The sequence below is a fragment of the Nerophis lumbriciformis genome, linkage group LG08 (assembly GCF_033978685.3).
Source record: "Nerophis lumbriciformis linkage group LG08, RoL_Nlum_v2.1, whole genome shotgun sequence".
Lineage (NCBI taxonomy): Eukaryota > Metazoa > Chordata > Actinopteri > Syngnathiformes > Syngnathidae > Nerophis > Nerophis lumbriciformis.
The window spans coordinates 8,564,341-8,584,363 of record NC_084555.2 but is presented as its reverse complement, the minus strand read 5'-3'; the positions used below and the strand labels follow the sequence as shown (position 1 = coordinate 8,584,363).

The window sequence follows — 20,023 nt, the reverse complement described above, 5'->3', positions numbered from 1 at the left end:
AGAAAAAGTAAAACATTTGCAAGAATAAATTTGGTATTAAAGAAAATTTTTTGAATGAAAAAGTCCTAATCCAGGGTATCTGCGGGGTCTTCAAAAATACTAAAAAGTATTAAATCAAGGCTGTAAAATGTCTACATTTCTCCTAGGACAGGGGTCGGCAACCCGCGGCTCCGGAGCCGCATGCGGCTCTTTGATCACTCTGATGCGGCTCAGCAGCTTACTTGTCGACCCCCCCGATTTTCCCGGGAGACTTCCGGATTTCAGTGCCTCTCGCAGAAAACTCCCGGGGTTAACATTCTCCGATTTTCACCCTTGCAGTTATAATAAGGGCGTGCCATGATGGTACAGCATTTGGCGCCCTCTACAATCTGTATTAACAGCGTGCCAGCCCAACCCCTTGTTATGCAGTATGCATCTTCTGCTTGCACACGTGCGTGACAGCAAGGCATACTTGGTCAACAGCCACACAGGTTACACTGACGGTGGCCATATAAAACAACTTTAACACTCTTACTAATAATGCGCCACACTTTGAACCAAAACCAAACAAGAATGACAAACACATTTCGGGAGAACATCTGCACCTTAACACAACATAAACACAACAGAACAAATACCCAGAATCCCATGCAGCCCTGACTCTTCCGGGCTACATTATACACCCCTGCTACCACCAAACCCCGCCCCCACCCCAACCCTGCTCCCTCACACATCATAAATATGAGATCATGTTTACTAGTGAAATCTTACTCTTAAGTACAGTAAGCACACGCTAATTTGTCTGTGGTAGTAGTGGAGTCACAGCAGTAAAACTATTTAAAAAACATAATTCTCTTATATTTCTATTATTTATTCCAAGAATTTCAGGTCAGGGTCTTACGGGGCGGCATGTCCCGCGTGGTAGACCGGGAACCGTGTGGTTCCTGGTTTGATCCCCAGCTTCCGCCATCCTAGTCACGTCCGTTGTGTCCTTGAGCAAGACACTTCACCCTTGCTCCTGATGGGTCGTAGTTAGAGCCTTGCATGGCAGCTCCCGCCATCAGTGTGTGAATGTGGAAATAGTGTCAACGTGTTTTGAGTACCTGGAAGGTAGAAAAGCACTATACAAGTACAAACCCCGTTTCCATATGAGTTGGGGAAATTGTGTTAGATGTAAATATAAACGGAATACAATGATTTGCAAATCATTTTCAACCCATATTCAGTTGAATATGCTACAAAGACAACATATTTGATGTTCAAACTGATTGGGATTTCACCATCCACGGTCCGTCATATCATCAAAGGGTTCAGAGAATCTGGAGAAATCACTGCACGTAAGCAGCTAAGCCCGTGACCTTCGATCCCTCAGGCTGTACTGCATCAACAAGCGACATCAGTGTGTAAAGGATATCACCACATGGGCTCAGGAACACTTCAGAAACCCACTGTCAGTAACTACAGTTGGTCGCTACATCTGTAAGTGCAAGTTAAAACTCTCCTATGCAAGGCGAAAACCGTTTATCAACAACACCCAGAAACGCTGTCGGCTTCGCTGGGCCTGAGCTCATCTAAGGTGGACTGATACAAAGTGGAAAAGTGTTCTGTGGTCTGACGAGTCCACATTTCAAATTGTTTTTGGAAACTGTGGATGTCGTGTCCTCCGGACCAAAGAGGAAAAGAACCATCCGGATTGTTATAGGCGCAAAGTTGAAAAGCCAGCATCTGTGATGGTATGGGGGTGTATTAGTGCCCAAGACATGGGTAACTTACACATCTGTGAAGGCGCCATTAATGCTGAAAGGTACATACAGGTTTTGGAGCAACATATGTTGCCATCCAAGCAATGTTACCATGGACGCCCCTATTTCAGCAAGACAATGCCAAGCCACATGTTACATCAACGTGGCTTCATAGTAAAAGAGTGTGGGTACTAGACTGGCCTGCCTGTAGTCCAGACCTGTCTCCCATTGAAAATGTGTGGTGCATAATGAAGCCTAAAATACCACAACGGAGACCCCCGGACTGTTGAACAACTTAAGCTGTACATCAAGCAAGAATGGGAAATAATTCCACCTGAGAAGCTTAAAAAATGTGTCTCCTCAGTTCCCAAACGTTTACTGAGTGTTCCTAAAAGAAAAGGTGATGTAACACAGTCGTGAACATGCCCTTTCCCAACTACTTTGGCACGTGTTGCAGCCATGAAATTCTAAGTTATTATTTGCAAAAAAAAAAAATAAAGTTTATGAGTTTGAACATCAAATATCTTGTCTTTGTAGTGCATTCAATTGAATATGGGTTGAAAAGGATTTGCAAATCATTGTATTCCGTTTATATTTACATCTAACACAATTTCCCAACTCATATGGAAACGGGGTTTGTACAATCCATGTACCATTTATCGTTCCTCCAAGTTTATACAGCAACTGAATTCAAAAGCTATAAAGGTTGTCTGTTTAGTGTTTGCACTCAGTTTATGGTTGGGTGAGGAAAGCAAGGGAGATTTGCTAAATGTCATCTTGTCATGCTTAAATAAATACTAGTCCTTGTTTATTAGCAATGTGTTTTCAAAAAAGTCACAAAACAGGTACAAACGTGTCCATGCATACCAGATACAAAATGAGCTGAGCAAATTTGAATGTCATCCACATTATTCACATCCAAGTTCGGTTTAAGGCTTGCTAGCCATTATCACCTTCTTTCTTTTTAGACAATCGCTCTGTCTACACTCTTTGTTTTGCACAACTTTGTGCAGATACATTAGTAGTACTGTAGATGTTTTTTTATCTGTTTGCTCAATTCGGACAGCCGCAAAAACACTGCATGAGTTAACCATTTAGCTTTAGCAGAGATGCTAAAGTAGAGCCCGGATAGCTCAGTCGGTAGAGCATCAGACTTTTAATCTGAGGGTCCAGGGTTCAAGTCCCTGTTCGGGCGTTACTTTTTACCATCAATTGATTAACGTGGACCCCGACTTAAACAAGTTGAACAACTTATTGGGGTGTTACCATTTAGTGGTCAATTGTACGGAATATGTACTGTACTGTGCAATCTACTAATAAAAGTTTCAATCAATCAAAAAAAGCAGTCCCTTTCACAGACAATATATCCAACACATCCATTCATCCATCCATTCATTTAAAAAAATAATCTTACTCATCTCACGATATGAAATGTAACTTACTTCACAGAGTATTATTTATTTATTTATTTTTATTGTGATTACTTCTGGAGTATATTGTGAATAAATTGAGCACAGGAGGTGAACAAAAGATTTAGCAACTGTTATGTAAAAGAAAAGGGGTAGGATTAAATAATCTCTGCTTCTTCCTAACTCCTTTTCGAACATGTTGAAAAGAGAAACTGGAAATTGTGATGTATCATGTTTAGAGATGTCCGATAATATCGGACTGCCGATAAATGCTTTACAATGTAATATCTGAAATTATCGGTATCGGTTTCAAAATGATCGGTATCGGTTTCAAAAAGTAAAATTTATAACTTTTTAAAACGCCGCTGTGTACACGGACGTAGGGAGCAGTACAGAGCGCCAATAAACCTTAAAGGCACTTCCTTTGCGTGGCGGCCCAGTCACATAATATCTACGGTTTTTCACACACACAAGTGAATGCAAATCATACTTGGTCAACAGCCATACAGGTCACACTAAAGGTGGCTGTATAAACAAGTTTAACACTGTTACAAATATGCGCCACACTGTGAACCCACACCAAACAAGAATGACAAACACATTTCGGGAGAACATCCGCGCCGTAACACAACATAAACACAACAGAACAAATACCCAGAACCCCTTGCAGCCCTAACTCTTCCGGGGCGCTACAATATACACCCCCCGCTACCCCCTATACACCCCCACCTCAACCCCGCCCCCCCCCCCCCCCCAACCCCGCCCACCTCAACCTCCTCATGCTCTCTCAGGGAGATCATGTCCCAAATTCCAAGCTGCTGTTTTGAGACATGTTAAAAAAAATAATGCACTTTGTGACTTCAATAATAAATATGGCAGTGCCATGTTGCCATTTTTTTTTCCATAATTTGAGTTGATTTGTTTTGGAAAACCTTGTTACATTGTTTAATGCATCCAGCGGGGCATCACAACAAAATTAGGCATAATAATGTGTTAATTCCACGAATGTATATATCGGTATCGGTTGATATCGGAATCGGTATTTAAGAGTTGGACAATATCGGAATATCGGATATCGGCAAAAAAGCCATTATCGGACATCTCTAATCATGTTGTATGCATGCAAGTTCGAAATAAACTCAACTCAACTCAACTCAACTCAATATATTGTTGTACTTTCCTCTACCATTGTTGACGTTCTGGTTGTTGTTTCATGACAACACTTGATATGAAGCACCTTTTGCAAAAAATTCAAAGGCAAATCTGAAAAATGACTGTTATGATCTCAATCTTGCAAATGTATAACTTTATTTTCCCGGTATCAACCAAATGTTGAATAGAAAGAATACAAATATACTGTACGCTTATTGTTTGATTTTGTAAAGTGAAAAAAAGTTCAAACAAGTACAATCCTTATACACAATTATTACCTTTTTAGGATAAACCCACGTTGAGGATACTTGAGCGTGTGTACATTAATATTGAGGGCACGTTCAAACTCTGCAGCGCTTTGACGAAAAACCCCAAGAAGCAAAGTCTGTATTCCGTACTTTAAAGGAAGAAAAAGTTTTGACTGCAGGGGGTGTGAGGACCGCGTACTTTGTCAAAGTCACAACGGCATCCATCCTGACGTGCTCCCTCAAGGCATTTTCGCACCTGCCTGGTACAGTTGGGATGAATTGAACGGTTCATTTACCCTCCCGGTGCAGTCTGTTTGGACAGGTGTGGATGCAATGATCACACGCGGCGGATCAAAACAACCTGACGTTGCTGGAAGACGATTTGGTGACAAAAACAAAAGCCTGCGGTATGATGCTTTTTGTTCTGGACGCGTACTACCGGCACTTTTCATTCAGGCTGCAGTACATCCGGTATTGTCTTACTGTATTTCCTCAGCAAGTTGCCCACAAACGGGTTTGTTGTGAGGCGTTTTGTGTTTGGTGGAAGTGCACTAAGGTCACACTACAGTACTTTTCCATTTAGAGAGGACAGTAATCAAGAGAAGTGTAAACAAATTGTTCACGCTGTCACTGGGGGAATAAAGTAGTCTCTAACAGCACGAGTACAATTAAATCAAAAAGGGTGATGTGATGGTGCACGAGGCCGTCGCCGTCCACATGACTTTCCGCCCTGTTTGTTGAAGTGTCCTTGTGGAAAAACACAACATCATTACAGCCCTATGCTTGTTTTGTACACCTTAGCAACAGCATGGTGTATTTTGCACCATGTATGAATCATTAGCGGGTATGGTTATTGAGTTGCGTGCTGTTAAAGGGGACCGATTATGCAATAGCACTTTTCTTACCTATTGGTACCTGCTGGTGTGTATTTGGGATCTGCAAAAGTCCCAAAAAATTCAAATCAGCATTGCGGGGATTTTTGTTAAACAATCTTGCCTTCCTTCATACTTCAGGGAAACGAGGAATTTGCCCATTTGGTGACCTTTTTCCTAAGGCCCTGTTTACACTAAGGTTATCCAGGGTAAATCCCACCTAAACTTATCCGTGTCCACACACACAACAATGCCACCGTTTAAGACCCCCGCCCCCTCCGTCCGCCGGCGCAACGCGACCTAGTACGCATGCGCGGAAAATGCGCACGTCATAGTCATCTCCAGTGTTGCTTTGTGTGCAAGTTCTATAATTTAACTTATATGAACACTATTCAGTGTTGTGGTATTTCAATTAACTGGAATCCAGTGTGCTGTGGGGCCCTATTGTAGTGAATCACACCTGAGCCGTCATAAATTAATCAAATCTTTATTAGACACGTAAACAATGTCATAAAGAACATTTTACAACAATCAATCTAGGGATCTAGATATCTGGTCAGGACACTCCTCACTCTTTTTGGTGACTTTATATACTCTGGACCTCGACGTTGAGTCCGCGACATACATGGCGGACAATAACTGATACAGTCTGCGTTGCCAGTCCAAATGCATTCGATGTTTTCCGTAGTCTTCACTCACCGGCCAGGTAATACAAAGCACACGCTACCTTTTTATTTATCACATCCACGGGTGCTCGCATTCTCGTTGTCTCTCCTTCGACAAATGGATAAAGTTTTTCGCTAAGTAGAATCATAGCTGACCTGGACATTCGAAAGTTCTCTTTCCGTCTGAGAAGTGTTGTATCCCAAATAGCTGCAATCGCTTTCTCCCAGTGGTTCTCAACCTTTTTTCAGTGATGTACTCCCTGTGAAAATGTCTTTAATTCAAGTACCCCCTAATCAGAGCAAAGCATTTTTGGTTGAAAAAAAGAGATAAAGAAGTAAAATACAGCACTATGTCATCAGTTTCTGATTTATTAAGTTGTATAACAGTGCAAAATATTGCTCATTTGTAGTGGTCTTTCTTGAACTATTTGGGAAAAAAGATATAAAAATAACTAAAAACTTGTTGAAAAATTAACAAGTGATTCAATTATAAATAAAGATTTCTACACATAGAAGTAATCATCAACTTAAAGTGCCCTCTTTGGGGATTGCAATAGAGATCCATCTGGATTCATAAACTTAATTCTAAACATTTCTTCACAAAAAAAGAAATCTTTAATATCAATATTTATGGAACATGTCCACAAAGAATCTAGCTGTCAACACTGAATATTGCATTGTTGCATTGTAATGAATGGAATAGCCTACTTGATTTGATGTTCAGTTTATGAACTTACATTCATATTTTGTTGAAGTATTATTCAATAAATATATTTATAAAGGATTTTTGAATTGTTGCTATTTTTAGAATATTTAAAAAAAATCTCACGTACCCCTTGGCATACCTTCAAGTACCCCCAGGGGTACGCGTACCCCCATTTGAGAACCACTGTCTTAAGGTATTCATGTGTGATTTCCACAAGCGTCTGTACAGACGGAAGGAAACACACGGCCATGTCTGGATGACTCGCCTCTATATTTCCAGTGGTTAGCTCCGAGTTACGAAACCGCTTTATTATGAAGCTGGCTGTGGCGTGTTCTTTCTGACGTCACTTCCTGTGTGGGGCGCGGTCTTTCTGGCGTCACTTCCTCTCCGAACTCAGTTTGTAAACGATCAATGAGTCCATACAAAGCTAAGTGCCGGAGATTCAAGAAATAGATGGTGCACTTAGCCGTGTAAAAATGTGTCCGAGGAGGGGAACCTTAAACGATGGTTTAGTGTGGCTGAAACGGGGCTTAGGCTAAATAATTATTCGTTTAAGGGTTTAAATGACTTAGTGTAGACATGGACTAAGTGTGACGTCAGCGAATTATCCATATATGGTAGAACATTTACCCGAAAAGCTTTGCGCGAGTCTGCCATTGTAGTCCAACTCTGTAGTCAATAAGCTCCTTCTTTTTCTCTATCCTCTTGTTGTGGGGCTTGAAAATGGTCTGCAAAACATAAGTTATGCAAAATTTTGACCAAAGAACTCAGTTATTTGTTATGTAAACCACAAGGAAGTGTTCTAATGTAGAAAACAAAGTCATAATATGACCCCTTTAAACAGAATTTTTCAGCGTATTATCGTGTATTATATTTGTATTAGCTGATCAATTTGTTTTCTAAGTGTATACAGTACAGGCCAAAAGTTTGAACACACCTTCTCCTCATTCAATGTGTTTGCTTTATTTTCATGACTATTTACATTGTAGATTGTCACTGAAGGCATCAAAACTATGAATGAACTCATGTGGAGTTATGTACTTAACAAAAAATGGTGAAATAACTGAAAACATGTTTTGTATTCTAGTTTCTTCAAAATAGCCACCCTTTGCTCTGATTACCCCTTTGCACACTCTTGGCATTCTCTCGATGAGCTTCAAGAGGTAGTCGCCTGAAATGGTTTTCACTTCACAGGTGTCATAGTTTTGATCATACTTGCCAACCTTGAGACCTCCGAATTTGGGAGATGGGGGAGGGGGGGGTTTGGTGGTAGCAGGGGTGTATATTGTAGCGTCCCGGAAGAGTTAGTGCTGCAAGGGGTTCTGTGTATTAGTTCTGTTGTGTTTATGTTGTGTTACGGTGCGGATGTTCTCCCGAAATGTGTTTGTCATTCTTGTTGGTGAGGGTTCACAGTGTGGCGCATATTTGTAACAGTCTTAAAGTTGTTTATACGGCCACCCTCAGTGTGACCTGTATGGCTGTTGATCAAGTATGCCTTGCATTCACTTATGTGTGTTTAAAAGCCGCATATATTATGTGACTGGGCTGGAACGCTGTTTGTATGGAGGAAAAGTGGACGTGGCAATATGTTGTAGAGGACGCTAAAGGCAGTGCCTTTAAGTCACGCCCCCATTATTGTTGTCCGGGTGGAAATCGGGAGAAATTCGGGAGAATGGTTGCCCCGGGATATTTTCGGGAGGGGCACTAAAATTCTCTCGGGAAAATCGGGAGGGTTGGCAAGTATGGTTTTGATGCCTTCAGTGACAATCTACAATGTAAATAGTCATGAAAATAAAGAAAACACATTAAAATGAGAAGGTGTGTCCAAACTTTTGGCCTGTACTGTACATGTATACGCGTGTGTCACCATAATAAGTGTCTTTTTAACACTAATTTTAAATAATTTATCTTGTCTTGTTTAAGTGACATCACTTTTATGCGCCATTATCTTTGGTGTATATTTTATAAATTGTAAACTAGAAACTATTTTCACGAACTTTATTATTGGTCCTGGCAATTGGAAATAGGTGTGGAGGAAAATGCAAAAAGAAGACTAGATGAAGTATAACAGCCATGCCCTGATACCCATTGTGTTGAACTCCGTTGTGTTCCTTTCCGCAGGGCTGACTGGACACACCGAGGTCGTGAGGGTGGTCTTCTCTACCAAAGACACTAGCCTGGAGGAGCTGCTTAAACACTTTTGGGAGAACCACGATCCGACACAAGGTAGTAGAAGTGCTCGCACGCACAAACCTCCCCACAAAAATGTCGCCTATCTTACAAGAGGCATCCCGTAGGGGTACAGGGTGTATTGGAGCAGAAGGATGCTGCCCAGACGTGTGCATACGTGTACGTAGTGATGGGGTGGGGGACGCCTCGTGGGTGGAAGTCAATGCCAGACACTGTTAATGTGTCTTCCATCCATCCATCCATAGAGAGACATGCCAGTGTGGTGCATGAAGCCCACCAAAAATCATGGTCGTGAATAGAAGATGCAGGTATTCCGCAAAGGTTGAATCAAGGCAACTTGACTTCTCGTATTTGAACACATTTTACCTTCAATCTAAAATGCTTCTTAAATCCCCAAAGAACATCTGTGTCTTTGCCTACAATGCTTACAAATATACATTAGTAGTTTGACTTAAAAAAAAAAAAAAGTGTGTTCCTGCACAAATAGGCCTTTGCAAGTTTTCAGGGGGTTGCCAAACCAGCAGGTGGCGCTGTAATCCCTAACTATAAAGCCTTACCAGCCAATCAGAAGCCTGAAGAAAGTGATTATCAGAAAAAGCACAATAATGGTTAATCAAGCAAAAAAGGATCATGCCTGTTCACTAAACACTTAAAGAGGGCCGATTATACAAAACCAACGTTTCTTACCTATTGGTACCTGTTTTTTAGTACCTATTGGAACCCCCCCTCTCGGCTCAACGCGACCTAGTACGCATGCGCGGAAAATGTGCACGTCATAGTCACCTCCAGTGTTGCTTTGTGTGCAAGTTCTTAAATCTAACTTATCTGAACAATATCCAGTGTTGTGGTATTTCAATTAACTGGAATCCAGTGTGATGTGGGGCCCTATTGTAGTGAATCACACCTGAGCCATCATAAATTAATCAAATATTTAATGGACAAGTGGAAGTAAACAATGTGACAAGGAACATTTGACAACAATCAATCTAGGGATCTAGATATCTGGTCTGGACACTCCTCACTATTTTGCCTTCACCTTCATTGTCCATTCCTTTTTGGTGACTTTATCTACTCTGGACCTAGACGTTGAGTCCGCGACATACATGGCGGACAATTTTTCATTGATTGATTGATTGAAACTTGTATTAGTAGATTGCACATTACAGTACATATTCCGTACAATTGACCACTAAATGGTAACACCCGAATACGTTTTTCAACTTGTTTAAGTCTGGGTCCACGTTAATCAAATCAATACAACACAATACAATAACTGATACAGTCTGCTTTGCCAGTCCAAAAGCATTCGCCGTTTTCCGTAGTCTTCCCTCGACGGCCAGGTAATACAAAGCACACGCGACCTTTTTTATCACATCCACGGGAGCCCACATTCTCGTCGGCTCGCCTTCGACAAATGGACAAAGTTTTTCATTAAGTAGAATCTCAGCTGACCTGGACCATACTTGCCAACCCTCTTGATTTTTCCAGGAGACTCCCGGATTTCAGTGCCCCTCCCGAAAATCTCCCGGGTTAAACCATTCTCCCGATTTTCACCCGGGCAACAATATCAAGGGCGTGCCGTGATGGCACTGCCTTTAGCGTCCTATACAACCTGTCGTCGCGTCCGCTTTTTCACCATACGCGGTTTCTGCAGACACACGTAAGTGACTGCAAGGCATACTTGATCAATAGCCGTACAGGTCACACTGAGGGTGGCCGTATAAACAACTTTATCACTGTAACAAATATGCACCACACTGTGGACCCACACCAAACAAGAATGACAAACACATTTCGGGAGAACATCCCGAACATAAACACAACAGAACAAATACCCAGAACTCCTTGCAGCCCTAACTCTTCCGGGCTACAATAATACACCCCCGCTACCACCAAACCCTCCCCCACCTCAACACCCCCCCCCCCCCCCCACCCCCCCAGTCTCCCGAATTCGGAGGTCTCAAGGTTGGCAAGTATGACGTGTACATTGGAAAGTTCTCTTGCCGTCTGAGAAGTGCTGTATCTGAAATAGTTGCAATCGCTTTGTCTTAAAGGCCTACTGAAACCACTACTACCGACCACGCAGTCTGATAGTTTATATATCAATGATGAAATCTTAACATTGCAACACATGCCAATACGGCCGGGTTAGCTTACTAAAGTGCAATTTTAAATATTGCACAAAATATCCTGCTGAAAACGTTTCAGTATGATGACATCATCGCGTGACGTCACGGATTGTAGAGGACATTTTGGGACAGCATGGTGGCCAGCTATTAAGTCGTCTGTTTTCATCGCAAAATTCTACAGTATTCTGGACATCTGTGTTGGTGAATCTTTTGCAATTTGTTCAATGAACAATGGAGACAGCAAAGAAGAAAGCTGTAGGTGGGAAGCGGTGTATTGCGGGCGGCTGCAGCAACACAAACACAGCCGGTGTTTCATTGTTTACATTCCCGAAAGATGACAGTCAAGCTTTACCATTGGCCTGTGGAGAACTGGGACAACAGAGACTCTTACCAGGAGGACTTTGAGTTGGATGCGCAGACGCGGTACCGTGAGTACGCATGCAGCTGCGGCTTCCAAACATTTGATCGCTTGCCCGTACGTGCGTGCCGCTATGTGCATGTCACGTACGTAACTTTGGGGAAATATATGTGCTGTATGAACTTTGGGGAGGTGAAAGCTACTTTGGGCTGTGGGATTGAATGTGTTGTGCAGGTGTTTGAGTTGTATTGGCGGGTTATATGGACGGGAGGGGGGAGGTGTTTGTTATGCGGGATTAATTTGTGGCATATTAAATATAAGCCTGGTTGTGTTGTGGCTAATAGAGTATATATATGTCTTGTGTTTATTTACTGTTTTAGTCATTCCCAGCTGAATATCAGGTCCCACCCGCCTCTCACAGCATCTTCCCTATCTGAATCGCTCCCACTGCCCTCTAGTCCTTCACTCTCACTTTCCTCATCCACGAACCTTTCATCCTCGCTCAAATTAATGGGGAAATCGTCGCGTTCTCGGTCCGAATCGCTATCGCTGCTGGTGGCCATGATTGTAAACAATGTGCGGATGTGAGGAGCTCCACAACCTGTGACGTCACGCTACTCGTCTGCTACTTCCGGTACAGACAAGGCTTTTTTATCAGCGACCAAAAGTTGCGAACTTTATCGTCGATGTTCTCTACTAAATCCTTTCAGCATAAATATGGCAATATCGCGAAATGATCAAGTATGACACATAGAATGGACCTGCTATCCCCGTTTAAATAAGAAAATCGCATTTCAGTAGGCCTTTAATGCATGTGATCCATATCAGCCGATCTCACTCATCACTTTCGCTTCAAAGCTAAGATGTCGATATTTTGACCGACATGGGATTGGTTTTTAGCATCTTTAATGCACAAAATGTATCAAAGTGTCCCCCACAAGTGTGACACATAGAATGGACCTGCTATCACCGTTTAAATAAGAAAATCGCATTTCAGTAGGCCTTTAAGGGGTTATCTGGCTTAGTTTAGACATGGCCTTAGAGCGAACATTTTGGTCGGACTCCTATTTGATGTCGGCAGGTTACATGTTTTACGTGGACATTAATGGCTCACCTCTTTTCTCCCATCTTCCCCCATCTCGTTTTGTGAGTCTCTCTTGTTTGGCCTACCCATTGGAGGAGGTGATGTAAGAACATTAATGCACCGGGAGGGCGCTGGAGGAGCGTGTGCACGTCGGGAGCGGGGCATGAGAGAGCGCGGGGACGGGCAAAGAGCTACTCTGCTCACTCATATGGAATGGAAGGGCAAGGGGGTGGTATGACAAGTTGGAAAAAAGGTGAATCAAAGATTTATAGGCCTTTGCTCACCACACACACACACGGCGTGTACTCCGTGACATTACTTCAGTCGATGCCGTCATGTTTTGCATCCGTCATGATTGCGCTTACATATTCAACGTGACCCAAATACAATATAAATGTCGGCGCGCTCGTAAGCCGACTGTGAAGAAAGAAGGGGACTTTAAAAAAAAGTCGTGAAGTTGAAAGGAAGCGGGGGATATTGTCGCGTTTGAGTCGTTAGTGGAGGTAGTGTGTGTCTGCCCACCGCGGTCAAAGACGCATAACGGGTCCGAAAGCGCAGTCATGCATTTAACCCCCCCATACCCCCACTCCCACACTTGTCTCTTCTCATGTTTTATTTACAGCCTGCGCAGTTTATTCTCTACGCTACAGTTAAGGACGGGCAACACCTTCCAAAATCTCTTTTAGTTTTTGGGGGGCGAGCGTTACTTCCCAGAGCGTGACTTCCTGCCGTCTACCCCCCCCCACCCACCTCGCCAAATCCTGTGTTCACGTGGAGCAGAAATTCTCCCTCTGATTTGACAAATGTGGCGTGATGTGGCCCGCTGGCTGTGCCTTCACGCGTGCTTAAGCTCCAATTTATTCCGTCCACCTTATAGAAACGCTCTCGGGGCAATGCGGGAAGTTTCGGGACTTGGACACACACGTGCGTTCGCCCGCGCGCGCGCGCACTTCTACATGCGCACTTTTGGTTCCGACGCAGCTGTCACACGTGCATGCGTGTTCAGAGTTCATGCTCCCATTCTTTTAACGCGTGTGCGATTTGGGATCTGCGCCTCTCCGCTTTTGCCTCAGTTCAAAAGGGTTTAGTCCCGACAACGTGATGTCGGGGCTGCGTCGTCTCCGCCAATCCCGGCTTGGATAGCAACATTAGCAGCCAATCAGAAACTCCCGGCAGCCTTTGCCGTGTGCCCTCTTTCCATATTCAGCAACGCTATAGTCTCAATCTGCCGGCTTCTCTGGGATGTTGCATAAAGACAACCCCCACCGCCATCCCCCCCCCCCGCCCAACCCTCCGTCTCCAAAACCACATCACACCCCTGAATTCAAGACGCGTCGCTCCTTATGTCTTGAGTTATGACAACTCTTCAATAATGCAAGCTCACACATGGGCGCGCGGCGACAAACTCTCCCCAGTCAAAGTGACATCGGCGCGTCAAAGTGCAATCGTGGGTTTGATGACGGGCTCGCGTGCACGTTCCCGACTCACTCCCACGCATGAGCAGATATTATTTAATTGTTCATACATCCAACTAAGCTCCCTATATGAAGGCCTTGATTTCCCCCCCCCCCCCCCCCCCCCCTCGCCGTGTTTTCCACAAGGAACGTCTTTTCTCGCTGCTCCATTAACCTGCCAACGTCTTATCCCCCCGTTAAGCCCCACAATCAGCTTTTTATTCCCCGACCCATACCAACGTGTTCCAATTCTCCTTTTTGAACCTCCGTTCCCAAACCCCCACTCCTCGCTGCCTGTCTCAGTTCTTTTGCCCCCCTCGTTTGCCACATTCTATTGCAGTTCACCTCGCTCGCCACCCATCTCACCTTCACCCCTGTCCTCTTTACGGCGGGGCCCTGAAAGCAGGCAAGCGAGCGACTGAGCGAACACGCGGCCCCTCAGCCCGTCAGCACATCCGTGGAGCAGAGCTCCCCGAGGCCATCCACTCACCACATAAACACTCTTGCTCTTCTTTTATCTCTTAGTCACTCTCTCCTCCCAGCTCCTCATCCTCAGCAACCCCATCCCAACCCCCACATCATCCCTGCTCTTCCTCCATTTTGTTGCTGTTCATCCTAACAACCAAGGCCTTACCCCCTTTCTTCTCCTCTTTGTTTCCTTTCCTTTATCCGTCCTTTCCTTTTTTTTTAGGCCACATACTATTATGATACGATACGCTGATGCTGCTTCAGTAAAAGATCATACAATACTGGAGGTCACTCGAGTCTTTCGCAACATGTTTGCACTAGTGTTGTTCCGATACCAATATTTTGGTACCGGTACTAAAATTATTTCGGTACTTTTCGCTACTTTTCTAAATAAAGGGGACGACAAAAAAATTGCATTATTGACTTTATTTTAACAAAAAACCTTAGGGTACATTAAACATATGTTTCTTATTGCAGTTAAGTCCTTAAATAAAATAGTGAACATACTAGACAACTTGTCTTTTATTAGTAAGTAAACAATCAAAGGCTCTTAATTTAATCTGCTGACATATGCAGTAACATATTGTGTCATTTATCATTCTATTATTTTGTCAACATTATTAAGGACAAGTGGTAGAAAATGAATTATTAATCTACTTGTTCATTTACTGTTAATATCTGCTTATTTTCTGTTTTAACAGGTTCTATCTACACTTCTGTTAAAATGTAATAATCACTTATTCTTCTGTTGTTTGATACTTTACATTAGTTTTGGATGATACCACAAATTTAGGTATCAATCCGATACCAAGTTGTTACAGGATCATACATTGGTCATATTCAAAGTCCTCATGTGTCCAGGGTAGTGTTGTAACTATAGATGTCCGATAATGGCTTTTTTGCCAATACCCAATATTCCGATATTGTCCAACTCTTAATTACCGATTCCGATATCAATCGATACCGATATATACAGTCGTGGAATTAACACATTATTATGCCTAATTTTGTTGTGATGCCCTGCTGGATGCATTAAACAATGTTACAAGGTTTTCCAAAATAAATCAACTCAAGTTATGGAAAAAAAATGCCAACATGGCACTGCCATATTTATTATTGAAGTCACAAAGTGCATTAATTTTTTTAACATGCCTCAAAACAGCAGCTTGGATTTTGGGTCATGCTCTCCCTGAGAGAGCATGAGGAGGTTGAGATGGGCGGGGTAGGGGGGGGCGGGGGCTGTATATTGTAGCGTCCCGGAAGAGTTAGTGCTGCAAGGGGATCTGGGTATTTGTTCTGTTGTGTTTATGTTGTGTTACGGTGCGGATGTTCTCCCGAAATGTGTTTGTCATTCTTGTTTGGTGTGGGTTCACAGTGTGGCGCATATTTGTAACAGTGTTAAAGTTGTTTATACGGCCACCCACAGTGTGACCTGTATGGGTGTTGATCAAGTATGCATTCCATTCACTTGCGTGTGTGAAAAGCCGCAGATATTATGTGACTGGGCCGGCACGCAAAGGCAGGTTTATTGGCGCTCTGTACTTCTCTCTACGTCCGTGTACACAGTGGCGTTTTAAAAAGTCATACATTTTACTTTTTGAAACCGATACCAATAATTTCCGATATTACATTTTAAAGCATTTATCAGCCGATAATATCGGCAGTCCGATATTATCGGGCATCTCTAATCACAACTGTACTTAAAGTTGCTGTTTTAAGAAGATTTCAACCTTATTCCCCAGATCTTGATGTGGCCAATGAAGTATTATATTTACAAAAGTAAGTGAAATGTGTGTTATTTCACGGGATGTATGTATATTCATGTTTTATTTGTGCCTGCGCAGTCAAAGCATGATAGAAACAATTCACAGTTTAGGTTATTAATGCGCTAAACTAGAATTTAAGCAAAGAAGTGAAGCTCCACCCCTCTGATTGTCAGCACCCCAGTAGAAGCGAGTCGCATTTTCTCCGGTGACGACTCGGCTAACAGCAACCATGGATATGGAAATATCCTTGGTCCTGTGGGTAGAGCGACCTGCCGAGGATTTGGAGCTAAGCATGTCATTCAATGGGGTTTTTTTTGTCGATTTGTGCTCGCTATTTCTTCCAGCTTGTGGGTCGACATCAACTAAAACGCAGCTCCATTTTCCCGACCAAGGGTCACGCAGAGAAAAGTGCCCTTTTTTTCTGTGGAGCCCTTTTTTTTTATCTTAATTTAAGACTAAAAATGACTCTCTGTAAGAGTGTTGTCCCGATACCAATATTTTAGTGCCGGTACCAAAATGTATTTCTGTGTACTTTGTGAACACTTGTAGTTTGAACAGTCTCTTAAACTGAATCGTATTGGTGCTTTGTTTGATTTCTTTGCTTAATCCATTCCATTATTTAATTCCACATACTGATATGTTAAAGGTTTTAAGTGTTGTACGAACATACAAATGTTTTAAATTAGATTTTCGGGGGTGGGGCGGGGCGTGGTTAAGAGGGGAGGAGTATATTGACAGCTAGAATTCACCAAGTCAAGTATTTCATACATATAAATATATATATGTATATATATATATATATATATATATATATATATATATATATATATATATATATATGAAATATTAGACACATCAACAAGTTAAACACATCACCCCAAAAATAGAACAAAAATCTGATACAAATCATAGTTATACATTTCAATTGAAAATATATTTTCAGGATATATATATATATATATATATATATATATATATATATATATATATATATATATATATATATATATATCCTGAAAATATGCAAACAAAACTGGTGTTTAGATAATTGATACTTCAAACTTGCATAAATAAATATTAAGGAATATAACATAACTTGGCTTCTGAGAGTTTCAAAATGTAATGAATAAAATGCTAAAGTTGTTGATAAACAAGCAATTATTTTAATAATTAAATATGGTAATTTTAAATGAATTATTATAATTTAAAATCAATTATTTCAAATATGTTTATTTTAATGTATAATTCTATGGCTGGATGTAATAAGGAGTCAGGAAAAAATAAAAATAAAAGTACAATTAATTTTGATGTTTTTAGGAAAATATAGTAAACATTTATTTAGTTTTTTTTATTTTTTATTAATAAATATATTTATTTTTAGGTAAGATAAACATAATAATACAATTTATCTCTAGTCTGGAGGATTTAGTTCTTGTCACCCTGTTGTCTTCCCGTCTGAAAAAAGGCTGTCCTCACTTAGGTCCGCAAGGAGCTGGAGGGGGCGTGGCTTCCAGCTCCGGCTGAAAATCGGGAGATTTTCGGGAGAATGTTTGTCCCGGGAGGTTTTCGGGAGAGGTGCTAAATTTCGGGAGTCTCCCGGAAAATTCGGGAGGGTTGGCAAGTATGTTATAAAGACATGCACCATAGGTTGATTGGCAACACTAAATTGGCCCGAGTGTGTGAATGTGAGTGTGAATGTTGACTGTCTATCTGTGTTAGCCCTGTGATGAGGTGGCAACTTGTCCAGGGTGTACCCCGCCTTCCGCCCATATGCAGCTGAGATAGGCTCCAGCAACCCCCGCGACCCCAGACGGGACAAGCGGTAGAAAATGGATGGATGGATGGATGCTTATATTTCTCCTCTTTTGTTGAGAAGAATTGTTGTACATTCTTGGGTAGCAGGTTATAGTTTGCTTTGTACATCATTTTAGCTGTTTGCAAATGCACCAAATAGTTGAATTTCAATATTTGTGATTTAATAAATAAAGGGTTTGTATGTTCTCTTTATCCAGCATTATGTATTATTATAATTGATCTTTTTTGTAACACAGTTAGTGAATGAAGCGCACATTTGTAGTTGTTTCCCCATATTTCTGCACAATAACTCAGATATGGTAACACTAGTGAGCAGTAAAGTGGGTCTTAAGTTGAGCTACGAGGGTCTGGTGCAGTAGACTGTGGTGTAGGGCTGGGCGATATATCGAATATACTCAATATATCGCGGGTTTGTCTCTGTGCGATATAGACAATGACTATATCGTGATATTCGAGTATACGTTCTCACGCAGTTGCTTTTAGCTGCGGGGCATTACACTGCAGGCGTTTCTCACTCTTTCTTGTCTCTCCTTCTCACAGAGACATAAAACAAGCGCACCTTCTTACATACGTCACATACTGTCGCACGTGCAACGTCACATGCCCTCGCGGAACAGAGAGGGCGACATGGGTCACGTTAGCTGTGGTGCTAGCGGAGTGGTGCGAGCGGTAATACGAGAGAAAGAAAGTGCCAATCTGGTAACAAATGGAGGAAGAATTAATTCCCAAGAAAAACAGCACGAGGTCCATCGTCTGGCGGTGGTTCGGCTTCAAGCGGGAATATGTTGAACAGACAACTCTGCAAGCGGTGATTTAAAAAATAGTTAACTAGCGGCCACCGTCCACAGTGTTTTTGCTACTTCTAAATCATTCATCTTCACCTCCGTGGTGACAAATAAACTGTTTCTTAGAAATATCAACCCTGCAGGATGAGGGAGAGTTAAACATAAAGGGGAACATTATCACCAGACTTATGTAAGCGTCAATATATACCTTGATGTTGCAGAAAAAAGACCATATAATTTTTTAACCGATTTCCGAACTCTAAATGGGTGAATTTTGGCGAATTAAACGCCTTTCTAATATTTGCTCTCGGAGCGATGACGTCACAACGTGGCGTCACATCAGGAAGCAATCCGCTATTTTCTCAAACACCGAGTCAAATCAGCTCTGTTATTTTCCATTTTTTCGACTGTTTTCCGTACCTTGGAGACATCATGCCTCGTCGGTGTGTTGTTGGAGGGTGTAACAACACGAACAGGGACGGATTCAAGTTGCACCAGTGGCCCAAAGATGCGAAAGTGGCAAGAAATTGGACGTTTGTTCCGCACACTTTACCGACGAAAGCTATGCTACGACAGAGATGGCAAGAATGTGTGGATATCCTGCGACACTCAAAGCAGATGCATTTTCAACGATAAAGTCAAAGAAATCTGCCGCCAGACCCCCATTGAATCTGCCGGAGTGTGTGAGCAATTCAGGGACAAAGGACCTCGGTAGCACGGCAAGCAATGGCGGCAGTTTGTTCCCGCAGACGAGCGAGCTAAACTCCCTATCGACCCTAGCTTCCCTGGCCTGCTGACATCAACTCCAAAACTGGACAGATCAGCTTTCAGGAAAAGAGCGCGGATGAGGGTATGTCTACAGAATATATTAATTGATTGATTGGGCGGTCTGCACTCTCAAAGTGCATGTTGTTGCCAAATGTATTTCATATGCTGTAAACCTAGTTCATAGTTGTTAGTTTCCTTTAATGCCAAACAAACACATACCAATCGTTGGTTAGAAGGCGATCGCCGAATTCATCCTCGCTTTCTCCCGTGTCGCTGGCTGTCGTGTCGTTTTCGTCGGTTTCGCTTGCATACGGTTCAAACCGATATGGCTCAATAGCTTCAGTTTCTTCTTCAATTTCGTTTTCGCTACCTGCCTCCACACTACAACCATCCGTTTCAATACATGCGTAATCTGTTGAATCGCTTAAGCCGC

The 20,023-nt window shown here is 42.3% G+C and overlaps 1 protein-coding gene and 1 non-coding gene across 3 annotated transcripts in view; both read left to right on the top strand.

Annotated features, from left to right (window-relative positions):
* msrab (methionine sulfoxide reductase Ab) overlaps positions 1-20,023 on the top strand; it is a 109,921-nt gene that overhangs the window by 41,387 nt on the left and 48,511 nt on the right. For both annotated transcript variants that reach the window (XM_061968201.2, XM_061968202.2), the window contains exon 5: positions 8,895-8,999. In XM_061968201.2, coding sequence (XP_061824185.2) covers positions 8,895-8,999 — 105 coding nt within the window. The remainder of the gene's footprint in view (positions 1-8,894; positions 9,000-20,023) is intronic.
* Positions 2,844-2,916, top strand: trnak-uuu (transfer RNA lysine (anticodon UUU)). The gene has a single exon. It is a non-coding gene; the product is annotated as a tRNA-Lys (tRNA).